Source organism: Marmota flaviventris, chromosome 1, assembly GCF_047511675.1.
Source record: "Marmota flaviventris isolate mMarFla1 chromosome 1, mMarFla1.hap1, whole genome shotgun sequence".
In the NCBI taxonomy this organism is placed as follows: domain Eukaryota; kingdom Metazoa; phylum Chordata; class Mammalia; order Rodentia; family Sciuridae; genus Marmota; species Marmota flaviventris.
Window position 1 is genome coordinate 40,400,634 of NC_092498.1, and position 15,782 is coordinate 40,416,415.

Here is a 15,782-nt window from a genome sequence, read left to right on the forward strand (position 1 = left end):
CAGGGAATAAAGTATTCTGTAGGCTTCTCTGTTAACTCTCTTAATACAGAAGTTGATGTCAAAATCTTCCTAATTAATCTATGGTTCTTGGCACCTAATGACATGGCTTCAGGCTTCAGAATAAGCAAACCTCCAAGAATTTAAATGCTAAGAATTTCCTTTGATTAATCAAAGCCCTCACCAGAGAAAGGAACGTCTCAGCTCAGACAACACTGAACCAAAACAGTGAAGAAAAAGCAGAGGATTATCTGAGATTCTAGAAGAAGAAACCAAACTAGTTTATAACAGTATCTCCTGACACAGTAGACAAAAGTTATCAGTAATTGCTTGGTAAGGAAGATTGAAGTTTGACATCACACCAGAATCAACTCTATGTACACCTTTTTTTTTTAAAAAAAAAAACAGTGGTCGAATGAACCCAGGGACATTTTACCACGGAGCTATATCCTCAATCCTTTTTATTTTTTGAGACAGGATCTTGCTAAGTTGCTGGGGCTGGTCTTGAACTTGATAATTCTCCTGCTTCAGCCTCTCAAGTTACTGGAATTACAGACATGTGCCACCATGCCCAGCAACATCTTATCTCATCTATCTATAATTTATCTATTGGATTGGAAAACAAGGGCTGCAGTATAGCTCAGTGGTAGAGCACTGGCCTAGTACATGCAAGGGCTTGAATTCAGTCCCTAAGACACACACACACACACACACACACACACGCACGCACGCGCGCGCGCGCGCGCAAAGTGTGGGTAATAAATTAGGATAATTCTTACCATAACATGTGTGTCTTTTAAAATCTTATTTCTTTTTATTTATTTATTTATTTTTAGTTGTGATGGACACAATACCTTTACTTTATTTATTTACTTTTATGTGTTGCTGAGGATCGAACCCAGTGCCTCATACATGCAAGGCAAGTGCTCTGCCACTGAGGCCAGCCCTAAAATCTTATTTTTTAAGCTACTTATACTGATAGCAGGAGAAACCTACTTACTTTAGACAAAATTATGGTGCACAGAAAGGAGGACATTAGGAAAGTATCATCCCTTACATAGATTTTTCTGTCAATGATACATATGATTATATATGGCATGATTATTTATCAATGACAAAATAGTAGCATGAAAATAGTATAATCTTAAGATACCTGAAAGTATTGTTTATTTTAATTGTCTAGCTTTTCCAAGTTCAGTGTATACAGGACAAAATGTTTTGAAGGTAACCTAATACTATTCAAAAAATTTTAATCTCAGACAGATTCAGTAAATCACCAAATCTTGAAATGAAAGTAATATCCCTTACTAGCACAATGGGAATTGTTAACTGCACTCAGGCAATTGGCTATAATTATTGGATAATCAGGTGTAATGAAGATGTCTATGCTCATAGGAAAAACCGATATTGTGTTAATGAAGAATTTTATCCTTGAAAATGTCATGTTTGCATTAAATGTTTATGTGCTTTCTTATCATAGTGGTCCTTGTTTTTGCATTCACAGTGTGTTGCCTGGGAACTGAGTATGTAGCACCATCTTCAGGAAAAATCTGCAAATTTCATCTGCCCATGGAAAATTTTATAAAACGTTAAAATGGAGGTTGAAATCACTTCAAGAATGATGGAGATGGCTGTCATTACAATAAAAAATTATTTGAAGTGCCATCTAGTTTGCCCTCCCTTTTGTTTTCTCTCAAAGCATATGCAGTGGCCCTTTAAAGAGAACTACAGTATGTGAATTTGTTTGTGTAAGTCTACCACAGTCTTGCAGGTGGGGCTCCTTCTTGATTAGTCAGAGAGCACAACAACTATGGTCCTCAAAGCCCACAAGGATGTTTTCATTTTTTTTTTGTTGTTGTTTGTTTGTTTTTAATAATCAGAGAAAAAAAAATGATTCTTAGGTTAAAAGAAAAAAATTAAATTTTATTTTATTTTTTATACTGGGGATTGAACCTGGGGCAGAGGATCTACCACTGAACTATATGTCTACCAGCCTTTTTAAAAAATATTTTATTTTGAGATAGGTTCTTGCTAAGTTGTCTTTGAACTTGTGATCCTCTTGCCTTAGCTTTCTTCCTGAGTTGTTGGAATTACAGGTATGTTCTACCATACCCAGCTTAAATGTTTTAACATAATATTGTTGTATTCATCTTTATATCAACCCAAATAAAATTTAAATTTTATTTATCTATTTTTGGTCCTGGGGATTGAACCCAGGGCAGGCCTCCTGCATGCTAACTGTGCATTCTATCACTGAGCTACATGCCCCACCCTAATTTTTAATATATTTGAATGGAGGAGAGATACCTGAAGACAAGAGTGCCTAGGGCGCTAAGATCATATGGCTCTCACAAACTGGGGTGCTGAAGAACTTTTCAGGGCAGCCATGAGAAATAGTTAATTGAATCCTTTAAAACTACTTAGAGCTCATTCAGTCTCTAATTTTCATCCCCCCCCCCCCCCCGCAGCCCAATACCAGAGTTTGAACCCAGGGACCTTTAAACACTGACACTCTTTCCCAGCCCTTTTCATTTTTTATTTTGAGACAGGGTCTTGCTAAGTTGCAGAGGCTGGATTTGAACCTGTAATTCCCACCACCTCCACCCCATAACTGGGATTAAAGGCAAGTACCACTGTGTCTGACTCAAATTTTACTCTTTTTATCTTAGCTGCTTTCAGTCTTTTTAGTCTAATTCTTATTAACTGTACTAGAGTTTATTTAAGATTTATGTTCTCTGATTTTATCATATGTTTAATTCATAGTATTTAATCAGGTAATCGGGGCTTTTAAAAAGTAAATTCTTTAACTCAGTAATCATTGAAAAACCTAAAGCCAAATAAAATGTTTACATGTAGACATTTTTAGCAAATAAATGAACAAAAAAATCATGATAAACCCCAAATATGTTGGACATTTGTTAGATAGCAGCCTTTGTGGAAAAATTATTTATAGAACTCTCATTTTAAATTTAAAAATACCCAGTGACCCAGTGAAATAAATATTATTTATCCCTCTTTTTACAAAGGAAGGAAGTCAAATGTACAGGAAGGTGAAGCTCTGTGTGTAAGTCAATATCTGGGGAGGGGGGAGCCAGAATTTGAACTCAAACTGAAACCCTGTGCATTTTTGATGCAAGCCACAGCCCAGTGGACTCTGCCACTCTCAGGCCTCGGGTCCTCTTTCTGGATTGTGCTGAGTCATACCTCTCCATATGGATGCTGGAACATCCACAGCTAAAATAAATAAGGCTACTGATCCAAGGATTCTTTTTAAGGTGTGCTTCTTTTAAAACAGTTTTTCCCAATAAGTTAAATTCTCTTATTTTAACATACATGGTTCTCCCCCACCCCCCATAGAACCATAATGTGGATCGGAAGGATAAATGAGATATTCAGGAGTTTGCGTTGAGAAAATATTAAATGGTTTTGAGCCATTAAAATTATTGGTTTTGTTTGTGAGTTTTAAAAGATTATACTCTGCAGTTGGGGAAAAAAGCCCTCTGTGGTCAGATAGGCAAACTTTCAAATACAATAAGTGTAATACGTAAGTAGTAGGATATTAAACAATTGATTTCTCTAGCTTTTGGTGCCTTCATCTACAAAATGGGATTATATTTGCCTCAAAAATTTTAGGAAGTCTAAATGATTAATATTGTTAAAATCCCTGGCATCATGCTCAGTATACTTCATTTTCTTTCCTCTAATTAGCCTAATATCTTTCCTCTAAGTAAAAACACATAATTGGGTATTTCCAATCAAGAAGACACTTATGATTCTCTGTTTTCTTTTTCACTTTTTGTTATGCTGGTGATCAAACCCAGGGCCTTGGACATGCTAGACAAGCACTCTATGGCTAAACTACACCCTCAAACCCTCTCATAGTGTGTTATTGAATGACTAAATATAAAAGTACATGCTGAGCAGAGGTGTCCTCATATCCAACAGTATCTTTTGACAGATGTATTTGTTCACATAATTTTTAGTTAACCTGCTTTATAGAAATAACTAAAAACAAAAAAAATCTCATCTCACTAACAATCAGAGTCTGGCTAAAATTATTGTAGTTTATTAAGACTAGGGACTCATTCTGGCCTAATTGTTCACCTTAGTTAGTTTCAACATCACAACAGCCAAGCTCTGGAAACCATGACATACTGGGAGTCTCCTGTATTTAAAACAGACACATGTCCAGCTGAAGACATGAACTTCCCCATTCTCTAATAAACAGCTCCATTCACCATATTATTTTGCTGTCCTCATCATGGCCAATTGCTTTGGGATAGTTCCTGGCTCAACCAACTTGATTCACTGACTGATCATTATCCTCTGAGATTTTTTTTTTCTTGCTTAAGACTTTTGAAGTGAATGGCATGTCTTCTAGCTAATTGGTGGTAGTTTCCAGAACTGAAAGACTGCAGATCTGGTAGTCATGTTGGATCCTGAAGAAAACCCATAAAAGGCAGTAATGGGCAAAGAGGATTAAAGATTTACAGAGAAGCCAAGAGACAATTCATGCAGCTCCAGAAACAGGAAACAGTGGGTCTAGGGTCTCCTGTTCTGAGTGCTTCCAGGTTTCCTTTCAACTCAGCTTCACTTCCTACCTGGATTGTCAAGACATTTTCATCAACCACCATTCTCATTGAGCTGAATTGAACAAATGCTCAACTTGATGACTGCTGCCTGAAAGAAGGGACACAGTTTCCACTGAAGTGAGACTCTTCAGAGAGAGAGAGAAAATGAGGCAAACTGAGGGCAGTTTCCCACTCTTTAACACCATGAGTAGGGAGCAATCCAACACACTCATATGAAGCAAGCTCTAATCAATCCAGGCTATTGTGAACACAACTGATTAGAGGAAGAAGAGTGTAGAGGATGCTGACCAGAGTTTTCAGCCTCAGGAAAGAGTTTTAAGGGATTCTGTGAAGAGGTCCTTGAGAGGTAAATTGAAAACAGGGAGAAAAACCTGATAAGGATAGTCAACAAGGCCAGTTTTTGCAGCCTGTTTTCTGGGATGAAAGGGTGAGTTTCATAAAAAATGAGTCATCTGGGAACACATTTATTATTTATTCAATGTTAAATATCAGCACAACTCTATTTTACCACTGTTCACAAATATTTAATCTACTTTATCAGATAAGAAAATCCCTGGCTAAAATTATTGTAGTTTCTTAAGACGAGGGACTCATTCTGGCCTAATTGTTCACCTTAGTCAGTTTCAATATCACAAAAGCAAAAGCTCTGGAAACCATGACATACTGGGAGTTTGCCATATTTAAAACAGAAAATCTCTTTAAGATTTATGCAGTTTTTGAAGACTTTGTCAAGAGTGAGTTTTTCCCCATAAAAAACAAGAATTGATATTTCTAGTATCATTTACAAATGGTGATGGTAAAAATATCAGATGTTGTGCTATGCAGTACCTAGTACGTAACAATGAATATACCCACTCAGATTTCCTACTTTGCTTTCTATGAACAAATGATGATTCCATTTCTTTCTTTTTTTTAAAAGAATAGAATCCTATAATCCTGACTTCTACAGACTTCTTCTTTGTAGTTTATAATAGTATAGTGTTTCTTCTTTCAGATTTTATGCATTTCCTGTGTTTCCTCCTACCTAAATTATTGTTCAACATTTAGGACTCTTCATTTAGGACTCCTCATTCACTTGAGTCATTAGCCTTAATAAGGTGTGTTCTCATATAAAACTGAGATGCCATACCACCTCTTTACTGTTAACATATACATTAAACATATTATAAAATGGATAGTCTACTGATTGATATTTTAATTGTACCTCGAGATTCTCATTTTAGAAGTAACTGGCATGTTTATCATGAGGAATAAACAAATTACTAAGTGACATAAAAGGCAAAATATCATATTAATTAAGTTAATGTCAACCTGCATGATTTAAACTTTAGTACATAAATGCCAATTACATAAATTATAATGGTGCTTTTTTAATTCATTATATTATATACCATGTATCTATATTTCCATTGTGAGTCCCAAATGTCCACAAATAGTTTTAATCTGAAATTTAAAATTTTATTTTGTATGTTACAGGTACACTAAATTTTATAATTTGTGAATATGAAAATTAAGATAAATTTATAATTCAATCAAAAAGAATAATGATACTTTGATATTTCAGAATAGGCGTATTCTGAAGTTTAGTGAAATGAAGCTCTTTATACAGGTCAAAAGAAGTTTAGGAATAGTTGATAATGCAAACCTTTTGTTTCATGTTAACAAGGAAAAGCACAAAGAAGTGAAAAAAAGGTCTATGATTTGAATTCCTTTTGGAAAATGATTTGCAAATAAATCCTTGAAAATTACAAATTTTAAAGAACTTTTGCCCAACTCCTTAAACACTCATTATCTTCATTATCTTCTAGCTTTTAAATGAAATACTTTTAAGTTAATTGATGGAAAAAATATCACCAAGAAATAAACAAAAAAAATTCAAATTACTTGCATTTCTAAACTTACATTGTATTTCTAAAACATTACTTTCATTTCCTTGAGACACTGACATTCATAAAAGTTGTTTTTATATAAAACTTAAAAGCTGTATCATTTCTTCACTATTAACATATACAGGTCCATTAAACATATTATAAGATGGATAGTCTACAGATTAATATTTTAATTGTACCTTGGGATTCTTGGTGTGAATCTAGGAAGTATTTATGAAAAAAATTAATGTATTAGTTTAGGTACTTCAGAATATACCTTGGAACAATTACACTTTTTAGTCATAAAAAATTACATGAAAAATCAATTTAGTAAGAGTCCTGATGGAATTACCATGTTTCATACTGAGAAAAGTTGGCAGAGATTTTAATGTAAAAATTATCCTGTAATCCCAGCGGCACCAGAGGCTGATGCAGGAGGATGGTAAGCTCAAAGCCAGCCTCAGCAATGGTGAGGCAATGAGCAACTCAGTGAGACCCTGTCTCTAAATAAAATACAAAGTAGGGCTGGGATGTGGCTCAGTAGTTGAGTGCCCCTAAGTTCAATCTCTAGTACCAAAATCCCCCAAATTATAACCACTTTCATAGCTGTGATTTCACTTCTAATTATTAACTTTAAAACATTATTCATTTTTATCTACAACAGCATTTTTCCTGTTATACTCATATTTTCTACAAGATCTTTGAAATTTAAATATACATCAAGTTTTGAATGCTTATTTTGAATTTGTATTTCTGAATTTTTGGTAACATAAAATAAAATATCATGAAACATTTTATATTCTCTTTAGGAATCCTTTAAAACTACTTCTCAACAAAAATAAAATGATAAATTAAAATCTCTTTAACTTTGACCCTGGATGCTATTCCTTAAAAGATCATTTGCAAAGTTAGTTGTAATTTTATTCTAATCATGTCTTACTTTATCTTATAATTTACATATGGCTTAGGAATTTTCAGTCTGTTTAAAAGAAAAAATGAATTTTATAAATTTACATAATTTAAAATGGTTATGGTTAAAATATTTTTTGAAAAGGTTGAGTTCAAATATGAAATAGTCAAGAAAAGGAGGATACATAATCCTCACTAACTGGCAATTATTTGTTTCTCTAAAGCAAGTTTCAATTATATGTATATTCCCTGTTGACATTAGCTACTTCTCAGCAATTTATGGAATGTAATTTTGCTTTTCTTAAGCACCACTACAAATTTGTTTTTTGTTTTTGCACCAGGAATTGAACCCAAGGGTGTTTAATCACTGAGCCACATTCCCACCTTTTTTTTTTTTTTAATTTAGAGACAAGGTCTCACTAGGTTGCTTACAACTTTTCTAAATTGCTGAGGCTGGCTTTGAAAATTTGTAGGATTTGGTTTTGTGATCATCTCTCTCGACTCCTACACTGAAATGAATATTTGCTTTTCAACTTTCTGTCACTATAACAAATACTTGAGATTAATAAACTTGGGAAAACGTTTATTTGGGCTCAGGGTTTTGGAGTTTCCGTCCATGATCTGTTGCCCTGTTGCACTGAGCCTGTGGCCCATCATGATGGAAGTGTGTGACACAACAAAACTGCTCCTCTCATGACCAGAAAGTGAAAGAGAGGAAGAGAAAGGGGTCAAGGTCCCATTATTCCCTTTGAGGGTGTACCCCAAACACCCAAGGACTCCCCACCAGGCCCAGCCTTTTAAAGTTTTCACCACTTCCTGACAACTCCAAGCTGAGTGCCAAACTTTTTAGCACCTGGACCTTTGGGGGGGGGCACTGGTCCAAACCACAGCACTTATGATATTCATACCACACACATGTGGGGTTCTTTTCACACATAAACACAATGAAAGTAAATATTTTAAAACCAAAAAAATTTATTTCTTCTACCCTTGCCTGGGAATGGCATATAGGTCAGAACAATAAAAGACTGGAGTGGAAAAAAATAAACAAAACTAAACATGATGTTTTTACCAATGAAAAGTGGTGGCTTTGACCTCTGGAATATAATAAAAAACAAGGAGATGAAGAATTCTCAGCATGTCTTGTGTCGGCTCACTGATGGTCCACAGCACCACTCCATTTCTTTCTGAGTATAAAAAGCATAAATCTTCCCATGATCCCCTTCTCTGTGTTCCCCTAGGTTAGAGTTTGCCAATAAGAAGAAATTACTGGAGAGTTATAGATGGAGATGAAGAGGAAACCCCCATTTTTCCACAGGTGTGTTACACCAGGTGAATGGATAGGTGGAAGATTCAGAGTGGCTTCCTAGCACATTTTTGAGAATGATCTACTTTGCCCGAGAGAGCTGGTGTTAGGTTTTAAAGATTCTCAAGTATTGCAGCAGATCCAAGAAAGCTTCTGAAAGGTAACTGTTTGGTGCTCTAGGCTGGAACCTTCAGTGCCAGCCTCTCCAAACGTTGGCGGCTGCTTTTCTGACTCTACCTCCCCATTCTAATCCCCAGTTCCTTCAACAATCCTGAGAATCCCCTATTCTGCATGAAACACTGTATATATGAGAGACATCAAGTGACATTTATTATGATGACTGACCCCTGATGATATAGAGACAGTCACAAGAATGGAAAAATATTCAGTTAACTAAATATTACAAATGACCAGAATATCCAATGTATCATCTTAATGCATAAATACTGAATCAAATTTCAAAGTCAATTATAGGTTAACTGAATGACATTTTTTGCTTTTCTCTAACATTGACGAGTCAGATCATTGTATACGCTATTAGTTTCTTTGCTCTTCTCAATGATGATCAAATAAACTTTGAGTCATCTTCATCTTTTTCTGAATGAAATATTTCAATTCTTAACATATAGGCTTGGAATTCATATACTTGATGTTATTCAATGATGTTTTATCTGCAGTAAGAAGAGGGAAACAAGTTCAGTGATTAGTAGAAAATCCTTTAGCCCTTGATCTTTATTTTCTTACTCCTTCCCTCTGACTTCATAGAGTGCTTCCAGTTCTATTTGCCACTACACTATTTTTTGTTTTCATAAGCCTGGGATTTAATCAAGATCATATTTAAAGGTCAGAGAAATTGTAATGAATAGGACTTGAATATGATTTGATCTTGGCAAAGCATTCCATTCAAGAAATGGGTTTTAACCCATCCCCCTTCCCAATATCCTTTGTGGAAGACTATATATTCAAAATGCATTTTAACATTTTTCTCAATTCTCATTCTCAATCCTTTTCCTTCACTACCTGTCTCTGTTCCTCTATTCAATGTGATAAACTATTGCATAGTGTTTGCTACGTACTAGGACCTGTACATAAATTAGGAATTAGGACAGAAAACATATCTTTTCTATTGATATTTGTAAATTTAAGAGTAGAAGCCAATATCCCATATTAGAGATGACGTAACTGAGGTTCAGGCAAGTTAAATAACTTGCCTAAGCTCACACAGTGAACAAGCAGCAAGGCCAATTGGAAGTACTCCCAACAGCAACGCAGGTTATGACATTTCTTAAAGCTTTTCATCATCCTGCCCATTTTAGCACCTCTATCTTCCTTAGTCTGTTTTCCTCTTGCTCTGTGTCTTTTGTCTCTAGCCCAAAATTCCCTATTTAATTAAAATTCTAGCAATCTAATTTGCATCCTCCACTTTTTTCCCCCATCCACTCTCCCAAGGTGCTAGAAGAAGGACCAGGGCTATTAGCCAGCTTGAAATCTCCTTTAGAAAGCTGGGAGGAGAAGCAAGGGAAGGCTTTAGGGAAGGTTCTGTGAATACCCATGGGTCATGGATGCTTTTATCCCTGCTAAAGAGAATTTTTTTACCCTCTGTTTAAGAGCCAAAGAATATTAAAAACATAACTAGGAACAGTGGTGCATGCCTGTAATCTGAGTGACTTGAGAGGCTGAAACAGAAGGCTCACAAGTGGAGACCATGCGCAACAGAATGCCAGAGTGAGGACTGAAGCTAAGTACCAGGGAGAGTGGGTTACAGTGAGTCAGACACGTGGTCCTACTCCTTCTCACTCTTTCGTTTCTCCATGACCTTCTGCTCCTTTTCCCTGATAAGACTCAAGGTGTCATCATGGAAACAATAATGGGGGTGAAGATGATTTATTATTTTTATTATTGATCATATGAGGAAGGACTCAGAGAGCAAATAAATACAGAAAAAAAAATAGAACACAGAGAAGCTACCTACTTTAGTACTGTCAAAGTGGAGTAAAGAGCTTTTGAAGTTATAGGGTTTTCTGTTCCATCAAAGGTTCAAATAAAATTAAAGTAAAATACAGTGAGGCTGTCTTCAAATCCAGAGAACTCAAGCTTTTATGTTTGTTTTTCACAATAGTATCTAATAAAATAAGTACTCAATAACTTTTGATTTTTGATTTCCAGTCCAGAATCCTATTTTGATGTTTTTTATTTTATTTTAGTTTTTTCTCCCTGGACCCATATTCTTGCAGGATAAACACCAGTGCTAGGAGAAAAACATACATAAATCTACTTTGCTTCTAAGTCAGACGGATTCAGTATCCATCTTCAAGAAGAAAATTTATTATCATTTTTCAAATTATAATATTCTAGCACACTTTGATATTCATGACCCTTGGGCCTTTTGAAGTGCTAAATAACATACAATCATTTTTTTAAAAAATTAAAACTCCTGCATTTAGCTTTAAGAAATCATTGCTTTTGCTGTGTGTGTGAAGCAACTCTGGTATGTGGAGGAATTAGGAGAAAAAACATATCTTGTCCACTGACATTTGCAAATTTAAGAATAGAAACCAAACAGAATGCAGTTTAATTTTATATGCAGAAATATGATCAAGGGAAAGTTTAAATAGGTGATTCTAGCACTGGCTTTACAAGTAAATGGTGGACAATTTCAGCAACTCTAAGAAAACCTCTGTTCTTATCTTGGTCCCTTGATTCCTGAAATACAAAGAAATCCTACTTCTAATGATAGCAAGAGTTTCTATCATTTTCCTAGAAATGAATTTTAACAGAAAGCAAATGAGAAAGCATTTCTGTCAGGGAAAATAGTGAGAATAGATAAAATTTTGTGTCACATGACCCACTGAAAATGTTTAGGGCCACCACCAAATCAATAGTGATTCACTAATTTAAAAGTAGTGGAGTTTTTTGAGAGAGATAAGGGTGGTCTCTTGATATGGTATTTGACCAAAACATAAATAAGTGATTTCTTATGTCCATATTTTGGAATATTTGCTCCATTGTCATGAAATCCTGCATTATACTTGGCAGTTGTACCTATACTCTGAAATTCTCATATCAAAATTTTGTGTGAAAACTCTAAGATAACACTAGAACGATTATTTTTAGTTTTAGAGGCAAATATTCAACCTCTATACATTAGTCATCTTTTCATCTCCATGACCAAAATTCCTGACAAGAACACCTTAGAAGAGAAAAGATTTAATTGGGCTTATGGTGTCAGAGCTTCTCTGGCCTGCTACAAGGTATCATGGCAGAATGGCATGGCAAAGAAAGTTGCTCAGCTCCTGGCATGGGTGGCAGAGTAGGGGGGCAGACAGACTGACAGCCAGAAGGGGGCCAGGACTAGAACAGATAGAGTCCCCAAGGACATGCTCCCCACCCCCCATGGCCTACTTTCTCCAGCCATGCCCCATCTGCCTACCTTTTTTTTTTTTTTTTTTAAACCACTTTCTAGTACATCCATTGAAATTATTAATCCTCTGATGAGGTCAGACTCTCATGATCCAATCTTTTACTACTGAAAATTGCTGTGTTGCCTGACACATCGGGGACATTCTAAATGTTAAGCATAATACCTTGTATGCTTTTTATTCTGGAAATAAAACATTAACAGGGTTAATTATGTAGAATATGTAGAGTAGATATGCAAATGTTATATCTAATATTTGCTTTCTTTTTAAAGTTGAGGGAAAGGGAGAGAGAAGGGAAATTGCATGGAAATGGAAGGAGACCCTCAGGGTTATACAAAATTTCATACAAGAGGAAGTAAGGGGAAAATAATACAAGGGGGAGAAATGAATGACAGTAGAGTGGGTAGAGAGAGAAGAGGGGAGGGGAGGGGAGGGGAGGGGGGATAGTAGAGGATAGGAAAGGCAGCAGAATACAACAGACACTAGTATGGCAGTATGTAGAAACATGGATGTGTAACTGATGTGATTCTGCAATTTGTATACAGAGTAAAAATGGGAGTTCATAACCCACTTGAATCAAAGTGTGAAATATGATATATCAAGAACTATGTAATGTTTTGAACAACCAACAATAAAAAAATTAAAAAATAAAATAAAATAAAAAATAAATAAATAAATACCTGTACTTTCTTTTCACATTTGACTCCAGAATATCCAGTCCGGCAAGAACACACGTTGGGAAATGCACATCTGCCTCCATAAAGACATTTTTGATTACAAATTGCTGCAATACACAATTTTTATAATTAACATCTTTTGATAGTGAATGCTTGTGACATATCCTGTTTTAGGGGTTTAAAGATATTTGATCAATTGTAGTAATGGCCATTGATATAGTCATAAGAAGCTGTCATATTACACATGTATACATGTATTGAAACATAATATGATACTTGATAAGTGTATCAGTTAAAAATATATAAAATGAATGACTGTTGACCATAAAAATAAAAATTATGTAAGCAAAATATGTATCCTTAATTTTTCTAGTGATTATATTAACAGAAAATAAGCAGGTGAAAATAATCTATTAGTGAATCATCCATGGATCTCACACACACACACACACACACACACACACACACACACGAAAAAACAAAACACCCTAAATTCAGACAATATTTTTACAATTCTATAAAGGTATTATTGAAATAAGCCAAATTTCTTTCATTTTTTTTAAGTACTGGGGGTCGGGGGTACTCAACCATTAAACTACACCCCCCTCCCTTTTTCATTTTATTATTTTTTAAAATTTGAGACAGTATTTTGCTAATTTGCCAAGTCTAGCCTCAAACGTGTGATCCTCCTGTCTCAGACACTTGAGTTACTGGGATTACAGATGTGTGTCACCATGCCCGGCTTTACTGGCTACTTTTTAGAGTACTTGAAATACATGTTTTTTTTTTTTTTTAACAAGGAGTTCAAATAGAAGATAGTATTTATAACTTTCTTTTTAACAGCTTGGAAAAAATTTAAAAGAGACAATTCAGGACTGGTTTCTGTATGAAAAAAAACCAAAATTTTATATAATATCCTCGACTGTTTAATGTATAACAACTGTTGGAAACTTAAACTTATGACACTGTACTAGAAATTTCAATTTCTTTCTTGAAATATCCTCCAAGGCCATTCTAACCACACACACACACACACACACACACACACACACACACACACACACCAATCTGCCTATTTATTTTTCTATCATCTATCTTTAAAAAATGTTTTTCATACTTATAAATAATTAAATGTGCAACATAAAGGGAAAGATTAAGTAAATTATGATATTTATATTATGGAACCTAATGTGTGGTTTAAAATTATGTTCTTTTAGGACCTAGTAAACGTTTTGAAGTGATATTGAGTGAAAATGAGCAGACTATAAAATGACATACAATACAATTGCTTTTCATGGGAGTGATACTACTTCAATGTTTCATAATAAAAGCTTAAACATTTCAAGAATAATATTCCCTTTTGATATAAATGCAACACTGACAGCTATGTTTTCATCAGGGCTGCCATATATAGTCAGCTGGGTTGTGTGCTGCACAAGTCCTCCATAGCTAAGGAGGCACTCTTAGCCATCATACATGGAAATGGTTATTACAACAACTTTCCAGCAGATGGCAGTAACACACATGTTTAGGTAACAGTCAATATATTTAAGACAAATTTCTGGACAAGCAATTTTGAGGAAGTTGATGTTAGTTTGTTTTAAATTAACATAAAGATGCTTCAGTGTACTTGAATCTGTGCACAAAAAACCTCAGTCTATGATCACTCGGGTCTATTTCTACATCCCTGTGCTTTTAGCATCTTCTCATCGTTCTCATGATCTGCATAGACCACTCTCCAGAATGAGCAACCCAGGTTGAGGTTGATTGTTCTTCCATTCTAGCTATTTATCGTGTCTAACTTCCAATCACAATTATCAATTTTTGAGCACACATTTCTTATGTAAGTACTTGTCCTCAATAGTACTTTGATATATTTTCTAAATAAGAAATAATAAATTATAGTAACAATTACAAATACAATTATCGCTAAGAGTCATTATATGCAAAATTTCTGATGCATGAAAACCATAGTGTGGTTCATAAGACATTTTCTTCCAAAGAGACTTATTTCGAGTAAAAGGCATAATTATGTATCAATTATAAATTTCAATTGGCCAGCAAATTTGAAATTATGTAATTATTGATCTTTGAAGGTGTTTTTGGAGGCCTTCATGTTTTTCCCATTAAGTTAATCTTTGTTAATATTTTAACATGTTATTTAAAGTTTTCAGAAATTTCAAATGTGGATAAATTTTATTTTTTCTATAGCCTAAGATTTACTCTATGAATAAATATGGATGGAAATACACAAAATACTAAAAAAGTAACATAAGATAATTCTGGGTGGTGAAATTTGGAGTGATTAATTTTTTGCTATTTTTTCCATAGTTTCTAAGATTTCCATTATAGATATATATTTATCCTATAACAAATAACATTTGAACTTCTGCATATTAAACTTTCCTTAGTCCCATCTAAGGAAACTGCACTGGCAACCCACAGACCATAATTTGAAACCATGCCACAAAAAATTATATATTATATCATACTTTCTTTTTTATAAGTAAATATAAAATTGGGTTTTTTTTTTTTTATTTCTAAAGTCACTTAGGGGGATAGTCCCGGGGCTTGAACACAGGGTGCTTAACCACTGTGCCATATCCCCCAGCCCTTATTTATCTATTTATTTCATTTTGAGACAGGGTCTCACTAAATTACTTAGGGCCTCCCTAACTGCTGGGGCTGGCCTTGAGCTTACAATCCATCTTCCTCAGTTTCCCGAGTCACTGGGACTATAGACATGAGCCACCATACCCAGCTGTAAAACAAATTTTTTAAAAGAATCAGTAATCTGTAGTTTTTTCCATTATGGATTTCTCCTAAAGTCATATTTAATTATTATAATGGGTTCCAATATGAATATATAGTAGAAAAAAATCCTGTGGGCTTACGTATTTGACACTGCGCTCCTTCCCAGGTGGGAGGACAGTGGCAGATGCTGGGGGCAATGCACTCACCACCGTTTTTACATTTGTGAAAGCAAATAGCTACAAATAGAAATATAAACAAGT

General features: G+C 34.7%; 1 protein-coding gene across 1 annotated transcript in view; it reads right to left on the reverse strand.

Moving 5' to 3' along the window:
• Nucleotides 1-4,620: 4,620 nt before the first annotated feature.
• The window catches only part of Vwde (von Willebrand factor D and EGF domains), an 80,856-nt gene continuing 69,694 nt past the window's right edge, over nucleotides 4,621-15,782 (reverse strand). Inside the window, exons 26-28 of the mRNA XM_071617325.1 lie at nucleotides 15,663-15,758; nucleotides 12,772-12,875; nucleotides 4,621-4,677 (exon numbers count right to left, since the gene is read on the reverse strand). Of these exons, the coding sequence (XP_071473426.1) occupies nucleotides 4,621-4,677; nucleotides 12,772-12,875; nucleotides 15,663-15,758 (257 nt within the window). The remainder of the gene's footprint in view (nucleotides 4,678-12,771; nucleotides 12,876-15,662; nucleotides 15,759-15,782) is intronic.